Source organism: Alligator sinensis, unplaced genomic scaffold, assembly GCF_000455745.1.
Source record: "Alligator sinensis unplaced genomic scaffold, ASM45574v1 scaffold172_1, whole genome shotgun sequence".
In the NCBI taxonomy this organism is placed as follows: Eukaryota; Metazoa; Chordata; order Crocodylia; family Alligatoridae; genus Alligator; species Alligator sinensis.
In genome coordinates, this window is record NW_005842168.1 from 1,877,707 (window position 1) to 1,898,421 (window position 20,715).

At 49.6% G+C, this 20,715-nt stretch overlaps 3 protein-coding genes across 8 annotated transcripts in view; 1 reads left to right on the forward strand and 2 right to left on the reverse strand.

Moving 5' to 3' along the window:
* Positions 1-343, reverse strand: part of PARS2 (prolyl-tRNA synthetase 2, mitochondrial) — a 1,929-nt gene extending 1,586 nt beyond the window's left edge. Inside the window, exon 1 of one of the 2 annotated variants that reach the window (XM_006025824.2) lies at positions 250-343. In XM_006025824.2, coding sequence (XP_006025886.2) covers positions 250-319 — 70 coding nt within the window. In that variant the 5' untranslated portion in view covers positions 320-343. The other variant, XM_006025823.3, reaches the window with a different exon arrangement.
* Positions 344-5,205: 4,862 nt separating this feature from the next.
* TTC22 (tetratricopeptide repeat domain 22) overlaps positions 5,206-20,715 on the reverse strand; it is an 18,068-nt gene continuing 2,558 nt past the window's right edge. For 4 of the 5 annotated variants that reach the window (XM_025206651.1, XM_014520904.2, XM_014520905.2 and 1 more), the window contains 7 exons: positions 14,556-16,176; positions 11,808-11,863; positions 11,154-11,269; positions 10,293-10,411; positions 9,619-9,780; positions 6,507-6,659; positions 5,206-5,847 (listed from right to left, as the gene is read on the reverse strand). In XM_025206651.1, coding sequence (XP_025062436.1) covers positions 5,317-5,847; positions 6,507-6,659; positions 9,619-9,780; positions 10,293-10,411; positions 11,154-11,269; positions 11,808-11,863; positions 14,556-15,122 — 1,704 coding nt within the window. In that variant the 5' untranslated portion in view covers positions 15,123-16,176 and the 3' untranslated portion in view covers positions 5,206-5,316. The remainder of the gene's footprint in view (positions 5,848-6,506; positions 6,660-9,618; positions 9,781-10,292; positions 10,412-11,153; positions 11,270-11,807; positions 11,864-14,555; positions 16,177-20,715) is intronic. The other variant, XM_025206652.1, reaches the window with a different exon arrangement.
* Positions 16,460-20,715, forward strand: part of LEXM (lymphocyte expansion molecule) — a 12,911-nt gene continuing 8,655 nt past the window's right edge. Inside the window, exons 1-5 of the mRNA XM_006025843.3 lie at positions 16,460-16,515; positions 18,545-18,632; positions 19,235-19,339; positions 19,519-19,635; positions 20,371-20,508. Of these exons, the coding sequence (XP_006025905.1) occupies positions 16,466-16,515; positions 18,545-18,632; positions 19,235-19,339; positions 19,519-19,635; positions 20,371-20,508 (498 nt within the window). The 5' untranslated portion in view covers positions 16,460-16,465. The remainder of the gene's footprint in view (positions 16,516-18,544; positions 18,633-19,234; positions 19,340-19,518; positions 19,636-20,370; positions 20,509-20,715) is intronic.

Consider the following 20,715-nt stretch of genomic DNA (forward strand, 5'->3'; position numbering starts at 1 on the left):
ACCTCACCTCGCACCCACGCAGCAGGAAGACTGTTAGAAGAGCTGTGCGGTGTCACAGACCCATTTTACAGACAGGCAAAGTGAGGCCAAGTGCCTGGAGGCGAGACCCTGAGCTTCCCGGGGGGCAGCGACATGCACGAGCTGCAGCCAACCCCGGGGTGAAGCGTGGGTCCGCACGGGCATCCCCGGGCAGCCCCGCTCTGACCGCAAGGAGCACAGGAACCGCATGCGCATGCGCGAGAGACCCACCACGCTGCTTTCCCTGTAGGAAGGAAGCGTTCGGAGCCGCCAGCCAATCAGAATGAAAGCGGGCCAGCATGTCACGCCGCAGTGCCCTACCCCGGATGCGGATGCCCACCCTGCGGAAGGAGCATACCATAGAGAGGGCGGCTAGCGGGGTAGTTTCCTGCCACCCCTCCTGCCGCTCGGAGGACAAACTCTATGATTCTTTTGTCTCCCCTGCTCCCTGGAGCTGGCTGTGCAGGGGCTAGGGGCGCTGGAGCGGGCATCGCCTCTACAAACGGGTTGCAACCGAGCTGAGCGCTCTGCCTGCTGGGGAGGGGGCGTTTTGCAAGGCCAGCTCTGAGGGGGCTGCTAGGGTTGCAGTTTGAGCATGCATATGCAATTGCAGGGGGCTCTGCTGGCTGCCCCCCCTCCCCGGCCCCATGCCTGGCCTGATGCAAACCCCCTTTCCCATTAAACATCATCAGTCGCCTTCCTGGCAGCAGGGCAGAGCTTGGAGGCAGGAGCTGTCGGTAGCAGCCCAATGTCCCCAAACCGCCTGGGCCGTCTGTGCCACCGCACGGGTGTTTCAAGCCAGGCTGTCAGCCCTGCCTGCGAAACACGCTGGGGATTTGTTACCTTCAAGGGATCGCTGCCCACCGGGACGAAGTTTAAGCCTCGCTTAGAAAGGGAGGCCACTAAAGCAACAGCTACTTTCTTGGGACAAAAGGAAGGGAAACTGGGGATGAGGGCGATGGGCCTGAGTGCACCAAGGGGAGGCCACACTGGGCAGGGCCCACTGGTGCTCAAACGAGTCCAAAGAGCCAGTGGACGTGGCCCAGTGAAACTGCCCGAAATGTCAGTGGAGCAAGGACAGGAAAAGAGCCCCACCGTCGACCACGTAGGGGAGCAGGAGGCACTGGCGCTGTTACTGAAGAGCTGCCGGTGTACAGAAGCTTGCCCCGTAAACCAGGCGGGAGGAAGAGAACGGTCCGAGTGTGCTGGGCCTTTCACGCCTTTTGCCATGGCTGCCATGTAAAGAGATAGGAAGGAAGGGAGTGGGGAACAGAGTGGGTGATGGCACAGAGAAGATCAACCAGGCAAGGACACTGTGCCCGACCCCCCATGGGAACGTGAAAGAGTTTTTAAGGAAGGAAAGAGAGAGGACGGTCGCTTCAGGCAGTTGCCTCCTACAAGCATACCTTGGCAAGCGGGGACGCTAACAAGCCATAGCTCATCTCTTCCCCATTTCTACTCAGGGCCAGGTGAAAGCTACTGAGAAGGGAGTGCCGCATGTCTAGGGGAGGTGCAGGCTGTTGCCCGCTGCTGGTCAGGAAAGTACGGGACGTGCCGTGCTCAGGACTGGGAAGAGGTTGGAGCTGCAGTTCTAAAATTGTGCCACCATCTCAGCCAAACCTGTAGCAAGCCAGTCAGCAGCTACGTTGATGCATTATTGCTGACGTCTATGTGTATTGCGCTGAAACAAGGCAGCGTAGTCTTAGGCAGCTGGTGTGCAGTGACCACTGCTTATTAGAGTGACCATAACTAGCTCTCCGTTGCTTTCCATCTCCCACCTGTGTTACCGCTCGGTATTCTCTTGGCATCTACTTGGACTCTAAACTCTGTCTTGCTCTCTGTGTAGGTGAGCGTTTGCACGCGTGCACGTGAGGCCCCAGTCTCAGCTGGTACACTCAGGCAGTATCTCCACGCAAAAAATAAAAAACAATAATTGCTGAAAGGCTTTCAGCCTGCCATAGCAACATGTGAGAAGCTGGAAATCTTGCCCCCTTTTTCGTGTTGGCATTGTAGAAATGTCTTTATTCCTTGAGAACTCCCGATGGGGACATCTTTATTTACACGTTGCACGCCCAGTCAATATTGATACAGCTGCACGTGATTTTCCTAAACCATCTATGGGTAACAGTGCAAACAGACCAGCCTGGCTATTCTACTCAAGCTGTCTATTTTACTGGGGAGTGAGAAATGGATAAGCAAACATGGTGACCAGCATTTCAGACACAGATATAGACAAAGGAGCTCTAAATATAGTGACAGACCCCGGGCCACACTAGAACTGTGTGATTTCTTGCTTGGAAGTTTACAGCATGAGCTGGGTTAGAACTCATATCCTTCCCCATCCAAAAGCATAACCCACTGCCATGATCCCACCAAGGGTCAGGAAACAGTTTCAATTGCAAGCAATAGAGGACGGTAGCAGACACATCCATGAATTAATTCACTGAAACATGGCTTTGGCCTTGTGAATGCCATCATTTCCATGATTCATGCAAAGATTTTCAGAAACTGGGAAGAATCAATTCCAATCATAATCAGGTAATGTTATTTAGTGCTTTGTGTCTTTTATCTTCTAAATTATCAGTATGGGAAGATCCTGAACAGCAGAGAAATAGCAGCCTGCTTTCAACTACAATGCAAACAGACCTTTTCACTGCAATGGGGTGTGCATAGCAATTGGGTGGTTTCTCTTTAAACGATGTGTGAGACATTGTAGAGATTCTCATTATGTTCCTTGTTTTAAAATGCTACCAGCAAAGGAATGTAAATATAGCCAGGCCTTCTACGGTGTGTACACTGAGTACACGCAGGTGTTTGGACTCCACTGTGCTCATGTGGCTTTTCTTCTATTACTGTTCCATAAAGGGGAAAAGACACAATACTGTGTTTTGGCTCTTGCCTATAATTCTAATTAAATCACGCCCTACTCTACTTTGCTACACACTGAGCCCTCAGACTATGATCGTGGGAAGCTAATTTTATAGCTGTAAAACTAAAACCCCATTAAAAATCCTTTAGAAATCCAGTCAGTCAAGAACCAGGGTTGGTATAAAATAGGAGTGTAGATCACAAATATGCTGCTAATACTTACCTAGGGACTTCCGCGTCTCTCCTTTTTGCCTGTGGTAAACTGATCCTGTTTGAATTGTGCACTCCCACAGAGAGGGAGCAGGAAATAGTGCCATGTGTCTGAAATAAAGAAATGCTCTCCTCTAACCCCTTCAAAACCAAAGTATGTACCAAAAAACCAAAATCGCAAGGCAAAGAAATTTACATCAAACATCACGGGACTCTTCAGTCCGGAAAAATGCAGGCTCAGGGGGAACCTGGTGGTTACCTATAAGTACACAAGGGGTGTTCATCAGGATCTGGGAGAATGTCTGTTCACCAGAGCGCCCCAAGGAAAAACAAGGACCAACGGTCATAAACTCCTACAAGACCGTTTTAGGCTGGACATAAGAACAAATTTCTTTACTGTCCGAGCCCCTGAGACCTGGAATAGACTTCCTCCAGATGTGGTGCAGGCACCTACTCTGGACTAATTCAAGAAACGCTCGGATGCTTATCTTGCTGGGGTCCCCAGCTGACTTCCTGCCCTTGGGGCAGGGGGCTGGACTTGATGATCTTTGAGGTCCCATCCAGCCCTAATGTCTATGAAATCTATGAAAATCACTTTGCTGAAAATGTTTACATTTTATGCCTGTAAATCTACAAAGCATTTGGTAGAGTGATTGATAGGAAATGTATGCATAGGTATGGTATGTATGTACCCGATTCAATGGATTTGGATTTCTGTGAAAGCTTTTTGAACATACTATTCCCTCTCCATCATCTGATATGTTGCAAATAGAAGAACTTTGCCCTTCCGATATATTTTTATGCATACCAGGGAAGAGAGAGAGAAGCTACCCTTCCCTCTTCCACTTGCCACGAATTCAGTCACTGATAGCAGGGGTGCTATATGGAGGTCAGATTCTTCTCTTCTATTCAGCACTGGCGAAGCTTCACTGGGAGAACTTGCCATTGAATTTCTAGAAAGAGATGGACAAAAAGGAAAGAACCCAGTGGAGAGTAACTAAAGTAATTAGAGGTCTTGAAAAAAATGGCATATAAGGGAAGGTTGGAAGAATTGGAATAATCTACTCCAGAGAAGAGTGAGGGGGGATCTGGTAGTCTTCAAATACATGAAGGGTAGTTATAAAGAGGATGGTGAGCAACTTTCAGATGATCACAGAAAAGTAATGGGATTACACTACAAGGAAGAGGATCATAAGGGAGGACTGGAAGGGATCTCATGAGGTCACCTAGGTCCAGCTCCCTGTTCAAAGCAGGATCATCCCTGACTAAACCATCCCACCCAAGTGTCTGTCCAATCTGCTCTTGAAAATTCCCAAAGATGGAGATTGCACGGTTTATCTGGGTAGCCTGTTCCAATATCTGACCACTCGCAGAGTCAGAAAGTTCCTTCTAATTTCCAACCTAGGTTTCCTATACTTCCGTTTGAAGCCATTACTCCTAGTCCGGTCCCTTATGACCACAGAGAATAGCCCATCTCCATCCTCTCTATCATCACTCTTTTGGTATTTTGAAGGCTGTTACCAAATGCCCCCTCCGCCCCAGACATCTTTTCTCTTTGCCAGAGCAAATAATGCAAGCTCTCTGAACTGTCTGTCATAAGTCATGCTTTCCAGGTCTCTAATCATTTTTGCCGCTCTCTGCTGGACTCCTCCTAATCTATCCCTTTCCTTCTTAAAGTGCAGGGCCAAAACTGGACACAGAACTCCAGGTAAGGCCTCAAAAAAGGCTGAATAGAGCAAAAGAATCACTTCTTTTGATTGGCAAATGACACTCCTGTTAGTATAACCCAGTACGCTGCTGGCCTTTTTTTCAATAAAAGCACACTGTTGGCTTATGTTTGGCTTCAGTTAGGTTGTATATCATGAAGAGCTTTTGAAATATGAGGAGTGCCCAAGCTGAGATACCTGCGACCAGATTTCTAGAGGTGTTGAGGGCTCCCTACTCCAACTGCTCTCAGTAAATGGAGGCAACCATGGCCAAAGGCCACTTCTCCATATTTTTGCCTGGACCTCAGTTTCACTGTTTGTCAGACAGAGGTAGGAATGCTTGACCACCTTCACATATTGCTTGGAGACCCATGAGTGAAGGACACTACATCCAAGTTAAGTATTTAATGTTTGCCGACTCCTCCTTTTACAAGGCCCTGGGGAACGGAAAATGTCCGGATGGGCACTAAGAGGTGGCCGTTGTGCTGCAGGGTCCAATGTCAACAGCAGCCATTCAAAAGGAGTTTGACCGCTCGTTCAATTTGGCCTTGTAAGAGTCCGTCTTTATTGTCTCTAACAGCAGCTTCACCAGTTCCGTTTTCCCCCTGGCGACCATCGCTTTGGCGAGTTCAATCACCTCTGACATGTGGTTTCGCCAGACCAGCCTCAGCTCCTGTTGGACACACCGCTTCAGGTACTTCTCCTCGGCCTTCTTTACCCACAGCTCCACCTCCTGCATCAGCATCTCAGCATTCACCTGCTTCTGACCAAACAGCATGAGGAGCGTCTCCATCAGGCACCGGAAGCTCTCTGTGTTAGCTGAGCCCACATCGTCCAGTTCTATTGCTCGCTTGAAGCACTTAATGGCATTTGACTCTTCATTTTTAAGCCTCAAGCACTTCCCCCGGAGCAGCTGTATTCCGGGTAACACATCCCCCAGGTCAAACTCCATGGCTTTAGCGAGGAATACCAGTGCATTGTTCAGTGCGTTTTCATCCACTGGGAACAGTTCCTGCATGGCATCCACACCCATGTAATAATAGACCTATGAGGACAAAAGGCAAAATAGTAGTACTCTCACAACCACCGTTACAAGGCAAACTCCAGAGACTTTTACAGTTACAGCCTGATCCCAAAAGGTCAAAAGTCCAGCTGGGCCTAGCAGCCCACTGGGCTGGTGTGATTCAGGCAGGACAACTGCACAGGGGAGTTATATGGCCAGCATCACATCTGGCTGCCTTTGACTACAAGCCCAAATGACAATCTACAGCTGGAGGCAGCCTTCAATGTGTACCCAGTGGGTGGCTTGGTAGCAAGTTGGTGGGGCTGTAGCAAGACACCTTAAAAGTGCTCTGCCACCGCACCTTAGGCCACCTGGTATCATCAGTGATCACACTAAAATTTATGGCATCATTTGGGGGATCTGCCACATGGTCAGCCAGAGACTGGGTACAGCAGAGTCAGGGACCAGGGCCATTATATTGACACTACACCCAGTCACTCTTTGACCACAACAGTTTTAACTTCCTCCATTTCCAGCCCTTTCACTATTGACTCAAACAGTTGTAACAGAGCTCTCAGTGTTTGTACCTTCTCTGTTGCTCTTGTTTCTTTAAGTACCAAATGTAAATAAGAAGACAATGGTGCTGAAAGCAGGAGGCGTTGCCCTCGTTGGAAGAGGAGAGCACATGGGCATTTACTCACCTGGCCAATGTCAAGGTATAGCTTCAGGCACGGGCACACCTGTACCACACTTTCCAGATCCTCTTTAGCACTGGTGAGATGTTTCCTGTCTGGCATTCCTCCCAAACCCAACTTTGCACGTTCCAGGTCTTGCAGATAGAGCTTAAGGTGGATCTAGCAATGGGAGGAAGCACAGTAGCTCAGTTTGGGACATCTGTGTTTTCAGCTTTCTGCCACCTGACACCATATTTGGAGTTCTATAGTTTTGGTGGGCTGATTTAAATTGCAGTTATGTTAGACCAAAGACTTTGAATGAGTCAGGCCAGACTTGCCATTAGGGCAGGGGTGGGCAAAATGCAGCCTGCGGGCCAGATGTGACCCACCAGGCCATTCTATCCGGCCCGTGAGGCCCCTAAAAAAATGTAGAAAATTAAAGGTTATCTGCCCCTGGCTGCCTGCCATGCGGCCCTCGATGGCTTGCCAGAACTCAGTAAGTGGCCCTCCGCCTGAAATAATTGCCCACCCCTGCATTAGGGTAAAGCAGTGCAAATCCCCGTTACTTACACCAGCTGAGGAAATAGCTATTTTGCCACGAAGGTATCCAAGTGTCTAAAACAACATACTCCTAAAACCTGCCAGAGACATGTTTGAAATTTCCCTTTGCAGTAATCAGTGCCTATTAATCTGTGTATTTTAACTACTGAATAGGAACTGAAGGTGGCCTGCCCCTCAGTTGTATGTTCTTATCTGCCTTTATTTGTACTGCTTCATGTCTTTGACTATGCAAAGAGTTTTGCCTCAGTAAGAGCTGCAGAAATGATCACTTGAGAGATTTCAGATTGAAGTCTAAGATACAAACTGGCTTTCAGGAACCTTTCTAATGCTACATTTTTCAGTTTCACGCCCACTGCTGAAGTTTGAGAGAAGCTCTTTTGAAGGACAGGTTTAACCCCATATTCAAGATAGCCAAGATAGGCTGAGAATTCGCTTCTGTTGCAATTGATTTCTTAAGGCATCTTTATGTAAAAGTAATAAAGTGAGATTTCACTTTATGTTTATTTAAGGTTATCTTTGCAACTGATATTATTGGAAATATGCAGTACACAACAGTTCTGTTTGCATGAGGTTAGAAAGTGTCATCAATGCCATTTCACAAATGGGAGAAACTGAGCCCTGGAGTGATGAACTGTGAAAGTTTTAAATGACTTTAAATGATCCTAAATGACTTAGGAGCCTAAAACTCATTACAAGTCAGTAGGAGTTAGGTACCTAAGTACCGAAGTCACTTCCATCGATGGGACTTGACCCCCATAAATCCCTTAGGACTCAAGTGGCTTGTCCATTGCTAAGCTGTTGGTGCCAAAGCTAGGATTTCAACCCACATCTCCCGACACCTTAACTCAGGTGAAGGCACTTAGTGCCTTGGCTATAGTTCCCACAAGTCAGTGGAACATTGGTTCCATAGCTCCCCCCCAGGGCAGCTTAAAATGCAAAGGAGCATTTAATTAATTTCTCACATTACACCCCACACTGCTTAACTTTAAGCATATGTGTAATTGCACCTCGTTCAACAAAGCACTTCAGCACATGCTTAACTTTAAGCATATGAATGACTCCATGATATGTACCTAGTGCAGCTGTGTCTGGGCAGAACAAGGGAGGCAAGGAAATGAACAACCCTTCCCCCACTGCTAAACCTCTTTAGCCAGTCAACAGCCTTTGAGTCAGTGCTGTTTTGTGTCCGAGTCAAACAGGGAGCGCAACTTGGAAAAATCAGCTGCCTGCAAGCGTGCAGCAGCCTCCATGAGCGTGCCCTGGGCTGGCCTAGTGCTCCAGCATGCCTGGCCTTGGCCAAACCACACCTAAACTTGTAACGCTTGCTCTAGAGCAGCGGTTCTGAACCGGGGGTACATGTACCCCCAGGGGGGTACACGAAATATATTTCATACATTGTCTAACACAGGTCGAAGGGCCTAAAAAAAGTCTTGACAATTTGAAACTGCTGTAAAATGCGCATGTGCGTGGGATTACACGTAGTTTGACATAAAAATTAATTTCCCATTGAAAGAGGGTACGTGAAGTCTCACTCTGACACCAAGGGGTACGTCGACTGAAAAAGGTTCAGAACCGCTGCTCTAGAGGCAGCATGGGAATGCAAAGCCGGGTAGCTGTTCATGCAGCCTGGAGATGCCGTGGCTGTTCCTGGTCGGCACAGAGGCTATCTCCCGTTCTCTCTGCACAGTTAGCTATTGATGTTCTCAGCTAGGTGGGGAGCGTGCAGCACTGTTCAGATAGGGCTTCTACTGTATAGACAGGAGTGGGGCGGGTCCCCAGGGTTCTTCAACAGTGGCAAATGTGGCCTTTGCTTAACAGTCTTGTCTGAATAGCAGAGAGCAATTCCTGAAGCAGGCAGTGTTTGTGTGCTGGCCCCTCAAGTGCACCTCCCCACTTTGTCTAGGAGGCAGCTCCAGCTCATTGCCTACTGCTCTGTGGTAGTGAGGCAATAGCTGTATGTGGTATTTCTGAAACAGCTTCACTTGAATCCTTGGGACAACTCACATGCTTAACCACGTGCCCAAGTGCTTTGCTGTACTGGGGCCTTGCGTTCTAGTAGGAACTTTCTGACTCTGAGGGTGATCAGACATTGGGACAGGCTACCCAGAGACATCCTGGAGTCTCCATTCTTGGAAGTTTTCAAGAGCAGGTTGGACAGACACTTGGCTGGGATGGTTTAGTCAGGGATGATCTTGCCTTGACCAGGGGGCTAAACTCGATGACCTTGTGAGGTCCCTTCTAGGCCTACTTTTCTGTAACCCTAACCTGTAGGACAAGGTTGGATATTCCACTGGGCTTTCCAGGATCAGCTACGAAGTCTGAGCCAGGTGCCAGAAGACAGAGGGCTGCATTGTTTTAGTGACTCCAGAAACCAAGTGGACATGGCCACCAAAGCCACAGTGACTGCAGTGGAAGTTCCTGAGACTCTGGAAAGTTTAGTGTCACCTCAAATTTTGTGCAGATGATGCAGTGGCTAAAAACATTGCCCTGGCCCAGACCATGGCAGAGGGTGGAGCTACTCTGTTCAAATTGCACCGTTTGCATTTGGAGACATTGATTTCAGTGGTGAGTGACCTACCTTGGCCCGCGTGCAGTATGCCTGCCAGTTGAGCTCTGGATCCTGAACAACATTTAGTGCCATGTTGCAGATCCCCATGGCCATTTCTTGCTTGCCTCTGAAGTGGAAGATCTTTGCCAGGCGGTTTAGTGTGGCTGGATTGTCTTCTGCTATTTCTATCGCCTTCGAAAAGCAGAGAAAGCAAAACACATTGCCATGAGTGACTTACCATCTTGTGCACTGAGCCACAAAACACTTTTCATTGTACTGGATAATCTGTCTTATGCACCAGCACAGCTGCTTGTTGAAGCAGACAAAAGTATAAGGGGTCCAAGAAATGCCTGGCCTAAGCCTTTTCCCATCCCAGCAACTGTAGCCCTTGAACAAACCAACCTACATCCATCTGAGGTTACTGGGCAGCACTAGGTAGCAGCTCCATTGCCTTCACTGACGCTAAGCTGGTTCACACCAGCTGGAAGCTGTCCTGCATTTTGAAAGCAATCCTGTTTGCATAGGTAGTACTGAGATCTTTAAGCTGTGCTGGCCTTCCCTGTATTGTGAGCTGCCTCTGAGTAGGGGGAATGGAGGGATGCAGGCAGGGAAGGGGAGTGAAGGGAAAGGCAGGATAGAGGTGAGTGGGAAGGTCAGGGCAGCAGGGGCTTCCCCACACTTGATGTTTGCATGGTGGCACTGACCTTGCCAAAGCAGTCGAGAGGATCGGCCCCAGAGTAGCCACAGTCATGGATACCCATGGGAGTGGTTGAAAAGGTTTCTTTCTTTTCCAGCAGCATCCCGAGGTAGCACCAGGCCAGAGCTAGGGGAGCAGCATTCAGAGCAGGTTAGCAGTGGAGCCACTTCATGCTCAAACCTCCCCACCCTGAGCAGCCAAGCTGAAGAGGAGGTGCCAGTTTGGAAACAGGTCTTGGCTAAGGAGCCTTGGCAGAGAGACGCGTTTCCCCATGGAGCTATTTCCAGCCAGCTCAGCATTTCTGGGACATGTTTAACTGGGAAGGTGGCAGCCCACAGTGCTGTGTTAATCCACACGTAGAGTGACTCTGGCTTCCCCCACTCTGCCCTACCCTTCAGCTCCCAGCCTGCCCTGGATCCTGACAGAGGAGGAGAGGAAGTGATTGCTCTCACAGCTGATCCACTTCTGGGATCCTTTGGAATTAGCAACTGATCCATTGGGTTTTTTTAAAAGAAAATATTTCCATGGCTCCTGCAGAGCAGGAAGCAGAGCAAGGCCATCAATTCAGTTCCCATGGGATTTCCTGATATCCATGACATTGGCTCTAAATTGGTAAGGGACCAAGGACATGACTAAGTACATAACCGAGCCCTAATCCCTTCAGTGAGATTAGCCACATGCTTGACTGTAGCACCCTGCCGATCCAGGCCCTAAGCAGAGACCAGGGATGGGACTCAGAGAGGCTCAGCACTCCTGAAAAGAAGTCCCCATTGATGTTGCTGGCAGGCGGGCTTGAAAGCCAGCAGGTCTGGGAGGCATTTCTCATGAGGAGCTCTGGAGTTTGCCTACAACAAGCAGCTTCCCCTACCTCGGTAGTGAGAACTGGGGGACTTGATGACTTGTCGAAGCAGGCCCACGGTCCTGTTGTAGGCAGGCAGCCTCTTCTGCTCGTCATTCTCCTGGTTCATCAGGATCCCATCTCGCCTGTCACAAGAGTGCCAGAGGTGGGCTCAGTTGCTCTTCTAGATGCCCAGCCCCCTGTACCCAACATGACTGCTTCCCTTACCAGCTAGTGGCTGGGTGGCTCAGTGTTGAGCTATGCTTTGGTGGTCTGTGCTTCAACAGGCTGTTGCCTAGTAGCTTGCATGTATTAATTAGGCTTTGCAGTTACACTGGAAATAGTGGAGTGTAACTGCACTAAGGCTGGCAAAGATGGGTACTGTTGTCATAATTTTTCCTACGTTGCAGTTTCACGTCCCTCCTCCTAACTTGCCTGGATCACTGTATCCCCCTGAGCCAGACTTGGCTTTTTGAACACCCTTTCTACAGCTCCAGAAGAAGCAAAAAAACCCAACCCCAAACACCACAAAAAAAATCACAAAACAAGCATCTGACCCCAGCAGTCTTTCCTGCCCAAGTGCAGGGGGGTTGAACCCGATGATCTTGTGAGGTCCCTTCCAGCCCCTAACATCTATGTTCTGTGAGGTTATTGCAGCTCAGGGCCAGGTACTCTGTACCTTACCTGATGTACAGGGTGGCCATGGTGAAGTACCAGCTTCTTTTCTCCTCTAAAGGGATCTGAAATGGGGAAAGGTTGGGAGGAAATACAGTATTAACACCTAAACATCATCTGAAGGAGTCAAGTGGCCTATGAGAAGAAAAGATGGCCATGGGGAAGAAGGACACGCACTCTGCCTGGGCAAGTAATTTTCCAAATACTTTGTATTCAGTACTATGAGGCCCTGGGCCAGATCCTCAGCTTCTTGTAGCTCCACTGAAGCTCCCTGAGCTTTTTAACCAAGGCGAAACTTGACACAAAGGCTCCCTCCTAACCAGACATGACCCCTTGCACAGCCCTTCCTCTGATCGTGCTGTGCAAACATCTTCCCTTTCACACTGCTCTGCAGGTCCCCCAGTGCATGCTTTCATCTACCAGTCCCATAGCGTGTCACAGACATGAATGAACTAACCCTGGGCACCCTTGGAGGTCTTGTCAGCAGGTGACTACTTCAGAGTCTAGTGGCTTGAGCTGTGACTGGAAGTCAGATTTGGCTTCTGACCCAGCCAATGCCTTGCTGGCTGGGTTAGGGCACAGCTCGTTCTCACATTAATGCTGGTGCAGCTTTGAGCCCTATAAAACAGAGGAAAATTGCTGCATAAACCTAATGCACTAATCAGTCCTTTTTAAAGAAGGAGAAGCTGACAGTAGTTTTGTCGCTCGTCCAAGTTAGTGGCAGACTTGGGAATAGGATCCAGGAGTTTCTGGTTGCATGCCATCCAGGTCTCTGTGCTACCAAGTAGAAGATACTCCCCCCCTGCAAGCAGCTTTCCTCCTTGACACAAATTGGCTTCTCATTTTTCTTTATTCTGAGGCCAGGCTAAACCACTCCAGCCACAGGGTGCATGATTTGCTACCACTGACTTTTCCATGCAGGTAGGGTCCATATCAAAACAAGTCTGTCCTATCTTGTTCTTGGGTTCACTACCACGTTTAAACAAGGTAAGTAGCTTCCTCACTACTTGAGGAAGCTCAACAAGAAGCTTGAGAGAGTCCAGAGAAGAGCCACGCGCATGATCAGAGGTCAGGGAAGCTGGCCCTACGATGACAGGCTGAGAGCCCTGGGGCTCTTTAGCCTGGAAAAGCGCAGGCTCAGGGGTGATCTGATGGCCACCTACAAGTTTATCAGGGGTGACCACCAGCATCTGGGGGAACGTTTGTTCACCAGAGCGCCCCAAGGGATGACGAGGTCGAATGGTCACAAACTACTTCAAGATCGTTTCAGGCTGGACATAAGGAAGAACTTCTTTACTGTCTGAGCCCCCAAGGTCTGGAACAGCCTGCCACCGGAGGTGGTTCAAGCGCCTTCATTGAACACCTTCAAGATGAAACTGGATGCTTATCTTGCTGGGATCCTATGACCCCAGCTGACTTCCTGCCCTTTGGGCGGGGGGCTGGACTCGATGATCTTCCGAGGTCCCTTCCAGCCCTAATGTCTATGAAATCTATGAAATCTCACGCTCTGGCAGCCACAGGGAGATCAGGTTTGGCAGGTGCTTTGTGGTGGATCCCTTTCACTCTCCCTAGAGCAATGTTTCTCAACCTGTGGGTCATGTCCCAAAAGTGGGTTGCAAGAATATATGAAAGGGTCGTGACCAAACTTTAAAATTGGATCAAACTTTAAAAATAGATTCTTTAAAGAAGAAAAACATGGGAAACCATAGCTTTTCCCTTGCAGGCTGGCTCAGTTCCAGCCTGCAAGGGGCTGCTGAGGGCCCCCCATACCTTATACACCACCCCCTGCCCCACACACTTGGGAGCTGAGACCTGGGGGTGGGGGGCAACGGGTCAAGAGTGAGGGGCACCAGCAGGGCCAGGGGGCTAAACTATTTACTGGGTCAGGACTGGCCATTGGTGTGTAGAAATGGGTCCTGGTACAAAAAAAGGTTGAGAACCACTGCCCTAGAGGATGCATTCAGTTGGGAGTTGCATAGGACAGAGCACTGGGTGAGTCTGGGGAAAGGGCCTCTCCCAAGACAGATTGATTTCTTTGGGGTTTTCCCCCATGAGACACCTTCAGTGGGATGATTTGCCTGAAGCATGGGCTTGGCTAGCAGAACTCAGTCCTGTTAGTGTCCTGAAAGAAAATCAGACCTTTTTGCTGACCTGATGCTCCTGGTTCTGCTGCTGCCTTAGGAGACATCCGCCCTGCCTTTTACACTCTCACAATAAATAAAACTGCCTCTCAACCCAAGTGCTTCACCTGAGCAAACTGACTTCCATACCAGTCACCTGCTTTTTATGAGCCCCTGTAGAGCCACCATGCTCAGAGTATGCAGGACACACCTTTGTTTGAACAACTAGAAAAGATGTGGGTGGAATCATAAACCACCCTCAGTCCTGATTACCTGGAAAGGATGTTTCAGTTTTCCATGTGCTGCAGAATTGTGCTGCCTTTTCAGCAGAACCTGCTCACCTCTGCATTGTCTTACCGGCTTGCAGGGTTCATCTCACTGAGATTCCCCATTTGAAATGACCCAACACTGGGGAGAGTGGAAAGCCGATAGAGAAGTGATTCCCAGAGCTTCTCCCTGGTGTTAACACTCTCTGAGCATAATGTTTGCCTTCCTGATCATACAAGACATCAGCCAGCAGCTGGTCATTTGGTGCATGCAGCACCAAACACTTTACTGTTCTGCCCAAAGAACCTATGGCGATACCTGGCAAACACAACGAGTGACACTAAACAGCAGGCTGCACGCGATTACTGACCTGCTGCCCGTAAGTCAGAGCCTTGTTATACAGCAGGATGCCAGAGGTCAGCTTCTCTATCCTGTCTTCATCACTGACGAGCCCCACATCGAAGGCATATGCATAGCCCTGCTCTGCCAAGCAGCGGGCTGCTCTCAGCCTGGCATCCCCCTGGGACACGTCTTTGGAGGCCAGGCCCATGAGGTGGGAGAGTTTCTCAGTGCATTCTGCCTCTTCTTCCTCACTGCTTAGCCGGTCGTACACGTAGGCCAGGTTGGCCCAGGCGTTGAGATTGCCAGGGTCCTCCTGGGTGATGCCGAGGAAAATCTCCTTGGCTGACTCTGTTTCCTCCAGGTGGAAAGAGAAGACCCCAAGGAGGTTCCTGATGGCATACTGCAAGGCGCCAGCCTCAAACTCCAGCTCAGATATGAGGCTCTCTTTCTTGAGCTTCATTTCTCTTTCTCTCAAATTCACAGGGGAGCTGGGCTCAAAGTTCAGGTTCATCTCTAGGTGGAAGTGACCAGGAAGATACTCCAGGTCATTGAGGAGCATGTCTATATCCACCTCCGATTCCTCCGTGCTCTCCATGGCGAATGCCGTTGGGTCTATCCCGAAGCAGCGCTCCCGTCCCTCCCAACCTTTTCTTCTTCTCAGAGCCAATTTGCCTGTCTGTTGACCTGCTATTCTGGTTTAGCTGATTCACAGGCAGCTTGGGAGGAGTCCTGTCTGGGAGAGGCAGTGCAGGACGCTTGCTGTTCCCTGTGTGTCTGCTTGTTCAGGGCTGTCCTGGAGCCCAGCAAATCACAGGATGCCAAGACGGAAAAGTCTCGCTGGGTCTGTAGTAGCTCCCCCTGTGCACGCCATCAGGATCAGTCGGCCAAAGGTTGCCTTGTATTTCTCTCCCTGTCACAAAACGTCTTTGAAAATAAACAGGTTGAGGCCAAATTTCATTTCAAACACTGTCCACGCTGATCACCACTAGCCAGGTGCAGTTGAGGGCTGCGAGTTCTGGATGCACGTGGTCTTCGGCAGCCACTGTGAAGAGGGAGTAGAGAAAGGGCTGGTCTGCACTCACACGGTTCCTCCCTGCAGCAGCCTAGAAGAGAGCTAGCCCCCACCGGCATCAGCAACGGAGCAGCGGCCTAACTCAGCCGCTTGGTGTGGACGAGTGGACCGTGACTTACCACTCAGTGGGGTGCAAGTGGCATCAGGGCGGACTCCTCCATGGGAATGCAAGAGTGGAGGGGATCCTAATACTGTCCCACCCCGTGGTGAGGCCGACTGTAGTCAGAGAAAAAGTGGCACCTCTGTACCCTTGTAGCACGGCTAACGGGTGACCCTCCACACATCTGTTCAGATGGGCAGAGGTACCTGAGCCTGCCAACGCAGCTGGACAATTCTTACAAAAAACACGGTCTAAAATGTGCTCAGCAATAAGGGTTTGGTCCCAATCCAGACTCTGGATTCTGGCTGTCGGCCTGGATCTCTGCTTTGGAGCAATGTGGATCAGAAGGGATTGGACAGGGACGATGTCGGGGCTCAATCTGAGGAACTCCTATTAATGATGCTGCTTTGGCTTTCCCATATTCAGAGACGGTGTTGCCCAACAAGGTGTATCTTGGCTTTCAGATCCTGGGCACACCTGACAAAAATCAAGGCATCAAGGCAAAGTGAGGGACGGAAGGGGGGATCAAAGCTACCCCGTCCCTCCCCTCCTCCCAAGGCAGGGCATGATGTGAGCTTTGACTGCCAATACTGCCCTTTGACCCGAGAGCCCACCCCCTGCACCGGGTAAGGTGCTCTGAAGCTCCGCCCCCTTCAGACACAAGGGAACAGAAGGGCACGGAGCGTCTGTCTGTGGTTGTCATGGCAGCAGAGTTCCAGAGCAGCTGGGAGCCTCGGACACCGGTCTGTGGACCAGGGAACGGGGCATGGCATCAAAGGGCTTCACAGGTGCCCCCTTTGGGACTCAGGCAGCCAGGTAAGAACCACCCATAGGAGGCTGCAGGGGGAAAGGTTTGGTCCGGCCACCGGCTGGGATTTCTAGAGTCAGGGGAGCGCTGGGGAAGAGTGCTGGGCTCAGCTCCGGCCTGATCAGCCACACACACGTTCTAACTTGTGTGGACGGCATGCATACACATTCTTGCATACAAAGGCAACAAGGACTTCTTGCACACTTGAGTCATGCACACAGCCAGCCCTTGGATTCGTGCATGCACTCATCATGCCTATGCTATTCGCATGCTCACATGTCCGTGCAGCTATGTACCAGTGGTGAAGCTGCGACAATCCAAATGGAGGAGAAAATACACCTGCCTAAAAAACACCTGGCAGAATTTGTCCAACGAGATGCTTTAAAAAATGCCTCCCCAGGAACGCACAATGATGGTGTGTCCCCTAGAGGGAAGAGATGTTGGCTGGCTTGCACATTGTTGTGCCACCACAACAGTGTCTTGCAGGTACAGTATTGGGTGACTACACTCTGAATGCCTCTGCATCAGCTAGTCCAGGTCCCTCATGTGAGAAATCCCTTGCCTTCAGAACTCAGCCCCAAGTAATCCTGCTACATTTCACAGGGCTCACGACAAGTTTAAAATGAAGCACCTACGTTGTTGAACGATCAGGCCAGAAGTCCAATAACAGAGGCTTGTTATATAATAAACACTGATGTCGGTGAGACTCTTTCCACTGACTTGAATGGGCAATGCATCAAGCCCTATGCACTTGCAAGGGCAGGCTCAGGTTTGTGGTGTTAGTCCTGCTTGCTTTGCATTGACTCAGAACACACAGGGTGTGTCTACATGTTCATCAATGCACCTTTGCTACTGCGCATTAAATTTAGTATATGAGGTACTACATAAAGGTGCATTAGGCTGCCCTACTGCGCAGTAGCAAAAGTGAATGCTTTTTTTAGTGACACTTGTCACAACCCAAAGGGTGTGATTTTTGTTTTTGTGTGCTTCCGCACTGCTAAATTGTTCCCGCTAAATTACAGCTTCCTTGCACGGTGGAGTTTTCTGCTGCAAAAGAGAACCCCGGTGCAAGGGAGAATTTCCCACCGATTTGAAGCTTTCTTTGCAGGGTGCATTTCTTTGTTGCAGCACAGAAATGCTCGTTGCAAAGAGTTCCCGCCATTTGTATGCTAATTCGAGTCCCATTATTGACCAGTTCTAAATTATTCACACGTGGCGGCTAGTGATTGGCTTGCTAGCCGTATAAAAGGCTTGAGTGGTTTCCGCCCAAGTTGGAGGACTCCACGAACAAGGGAGGAGGAGACTTCACGCTGTGTGAAGATCTCTAAGCGCTGCGGATCCTTACGGACCCAGCGCATTTCAAGCAGGCAACAGAGGTCTGATCAACCTCTAGCCTCTCCCCGTCGCCGAGCGCAGTCCAGACGTATCCCTTCCCGCGCGCAAAAGAACCGGACCCACGGAGCCTAGCAAACTTCGTGTGGAGCAGAAGGACCCACGGAGCCTAGCAAACTTCGTGTGAATCCTTGACTGATCTCAGAGCTCTTCTACCCGGGTTCGAGTCCTGCAGGTTTATTTTCCCGTCGCCGAAACCCATTGCGACGTACCCTCGTATTTTGTATCTTCCCGTCGCCGGAACCCTTTGCGACGTACCCTCGTGCCCTAAAGGTTCGAGTTTTGTTTTCTTTTCTGTCTGTAACCGCAACTCAAGCAAGTTTTCCAGCCTACACCACTGCCATCTCGGTGTAAGTAAACAATCTTTAAAACTACCGATATGCGTTTGTGCCTAATTCCAGCTTGACGGCCTTCCCTCTCCGACCCGGCGTGCCCAGGCTGCTGGCCACAGCCCACGTGCAGCGCGGAAAAGGGCTCGGGTCGCTCCCGGCCCACACAACACTTAATGCACAATAAACTATTCTATTGTGCATAAGCGCATTAGTACAGTTTATGTGCTGGTTTAGTATGCAGTAGAATAATCTACTGCACATTAAAGCGCATGTGTAGACACACCAACAGTGTACTTGCATCATCCTATCCTAGGTTTTGTGGGCCATTGACTTACTCAAAGGATAAGAGACCTAGCACCCATGCACAGAAGCCCAATGGCAAAACAGTGTCTTCAGATGTGGTGAGTCTTTTGCTGTATTATGTTCAAAGGACCTTATTATTTAAGGCTGGGATAAAAGACTGTGCAGCAGACCCGCTCTAGACAGGTACAGCTGTAGAAACTCTTCTTCCAGAGTTCAGCTGCTAAGAAAAGTCTGTGTGGCCCCATTCTGTTGATATAATAGTCTCCCTGAATCTAACTGACCCTCTCTCCCTGAGATGGGCCCGATCCTGTTTCCACTGAAGCCCTGCAAATCTCCATGATTGGGCCCTATCTAATATATCAGCCTTTTTGCTTCCTTTTCCTCCAAGTGTATCATATCAGCTAGATTTGATCTACTGGCAACTCCTTCCAAGCACAAGGAATCCTGAGAAAGACCCACAATTGGGGTAAACTGTCATTGCCCTGTTGACCTCAAGTACATGCTCTCTCTCCTGCCCTGCAAACCCTTCTTGAATGTGAATTTGTAAATGCTGTGATGAGACAATTAAGGGTCTGATCTCTCCATATAAAACTAGCATCTGTCAATGGAAAAAACCAAAAAGCATTTATTTCAGGGCAGAAACTTAGGAAGAGACTTCTCTAGGATCACCCAAACATGTTTTTTCTGCTCTGCATTTCAGGGGAAGACTTCGAGTTCAGGCTGGACGAAAGCGCAGGAAGCAGCATGGCTTTCCCAAATCCCCCATTTCCACTTTAAGGAGATATGGAAGAAAACCAAATACCTGGTGAGGCTTGGGTTTGACGCTTCCTCACTATTACTGACCAGACATCTGACTGTGTCTGGGGTTCAATCTGTGGATTGTTCACTGTGACAGTATTGATTCAAAAAGAGGAGCTGTGCCGGGCCTGGCTCTGGGGAGCTCAAAAACCTGGCTTAATACTCTACAATCCCTTTCTCACTTAGAAAGACAGACTGGGACCAGGAACTTACAACATCAAGGATTTCCTGCAAGAGACCCGGCCTTCAAGTACTAGAGGTATATGTGACACCGGAGAAGAGAGGTTTAAAGACACCATTAGGGTACGGACTGGCTTCAAGCAATAGAGATACTATGGTAACTTAGTAAGACAGGGAGGTAATGTGATGTAGAGGAGACATAGTAGGGGAAGAGAATGGGACGTCTGTCTACTTCACAGTTGCAGCAGCAATGACTGAAAGTACAGTGTGGATGTACCTGAGCCAGCTTTAAATGAACTACTTTGGGTACCAGTCTGGCCATGACAGCATAGGTTAATTTATCCTGCTTGCTGGGTGGATTCTACAATATGTGCTGAGCTCTGTGCCTTTGCAACTATCCTGCCACCAGAGCTCAAGCTAGCTCAGATATGTCTGTATGAGCTGCAGTCCCTGTATGTCCGCAGGTGGAGCTCCCACCAGGCTGGAGCCAGCTCTGCCCTGGAGCAGGGTCTTCCATGTTCCTTACTGGGAGTAGCTGTAGGTCAGTGGGACCAGACTGTGCTGCCTTTGTGTAGATGAGCCCCACAAGGAACCTTACCTACCCCCTAGGGAGCTATGCACCTCTGCAGTCCCTGGGCTCACAGCACAGCCAGTGTGTCTCCTATACAAGTGCTCATGGTAGCAGCAAGGCTGTACTTTTTATTGTGTGCTGGGCTGTTAGGGCTACGTGCGATGAAGTCTGACAATGAATCAGTTCTTTTGCTATGCTCCGACGTCTGTCTGGCTCTAGGTCAGAAATGACATTGCTATTTGTTTAATCAAATTCCCTCGCTCTCTCTTTGCGTTTCCCCCGTGCAGGATTGCTACCCTGGCCCAGGAACTTATGGCAGGAATGGAAACCCTTATGCCCTGATAGAGGAGAAGGAAACATTTTCTGCAAAATCTCAAGGGATCATGGACAGCAGAACTGCAAAATGCATCTTCCCTTCTGCAGCAGTGAGTTTGGGTTACTCATTTCCCATTCAGACCCTGGACAGACTTGTGCGAAGGCTGTTGTCTTTGGTTTGACAACGGGAAACAAAGGGAAGGCGCCATATTCTAGGCAACCCCTCCTGTACTTAGCTGCCATGTTTCTATACAGAAGGCAGCTGTTGTTCATCCCTTGCATCTTTAAAAGGGCCAGGATGGGGCCAGAGTTTCTTT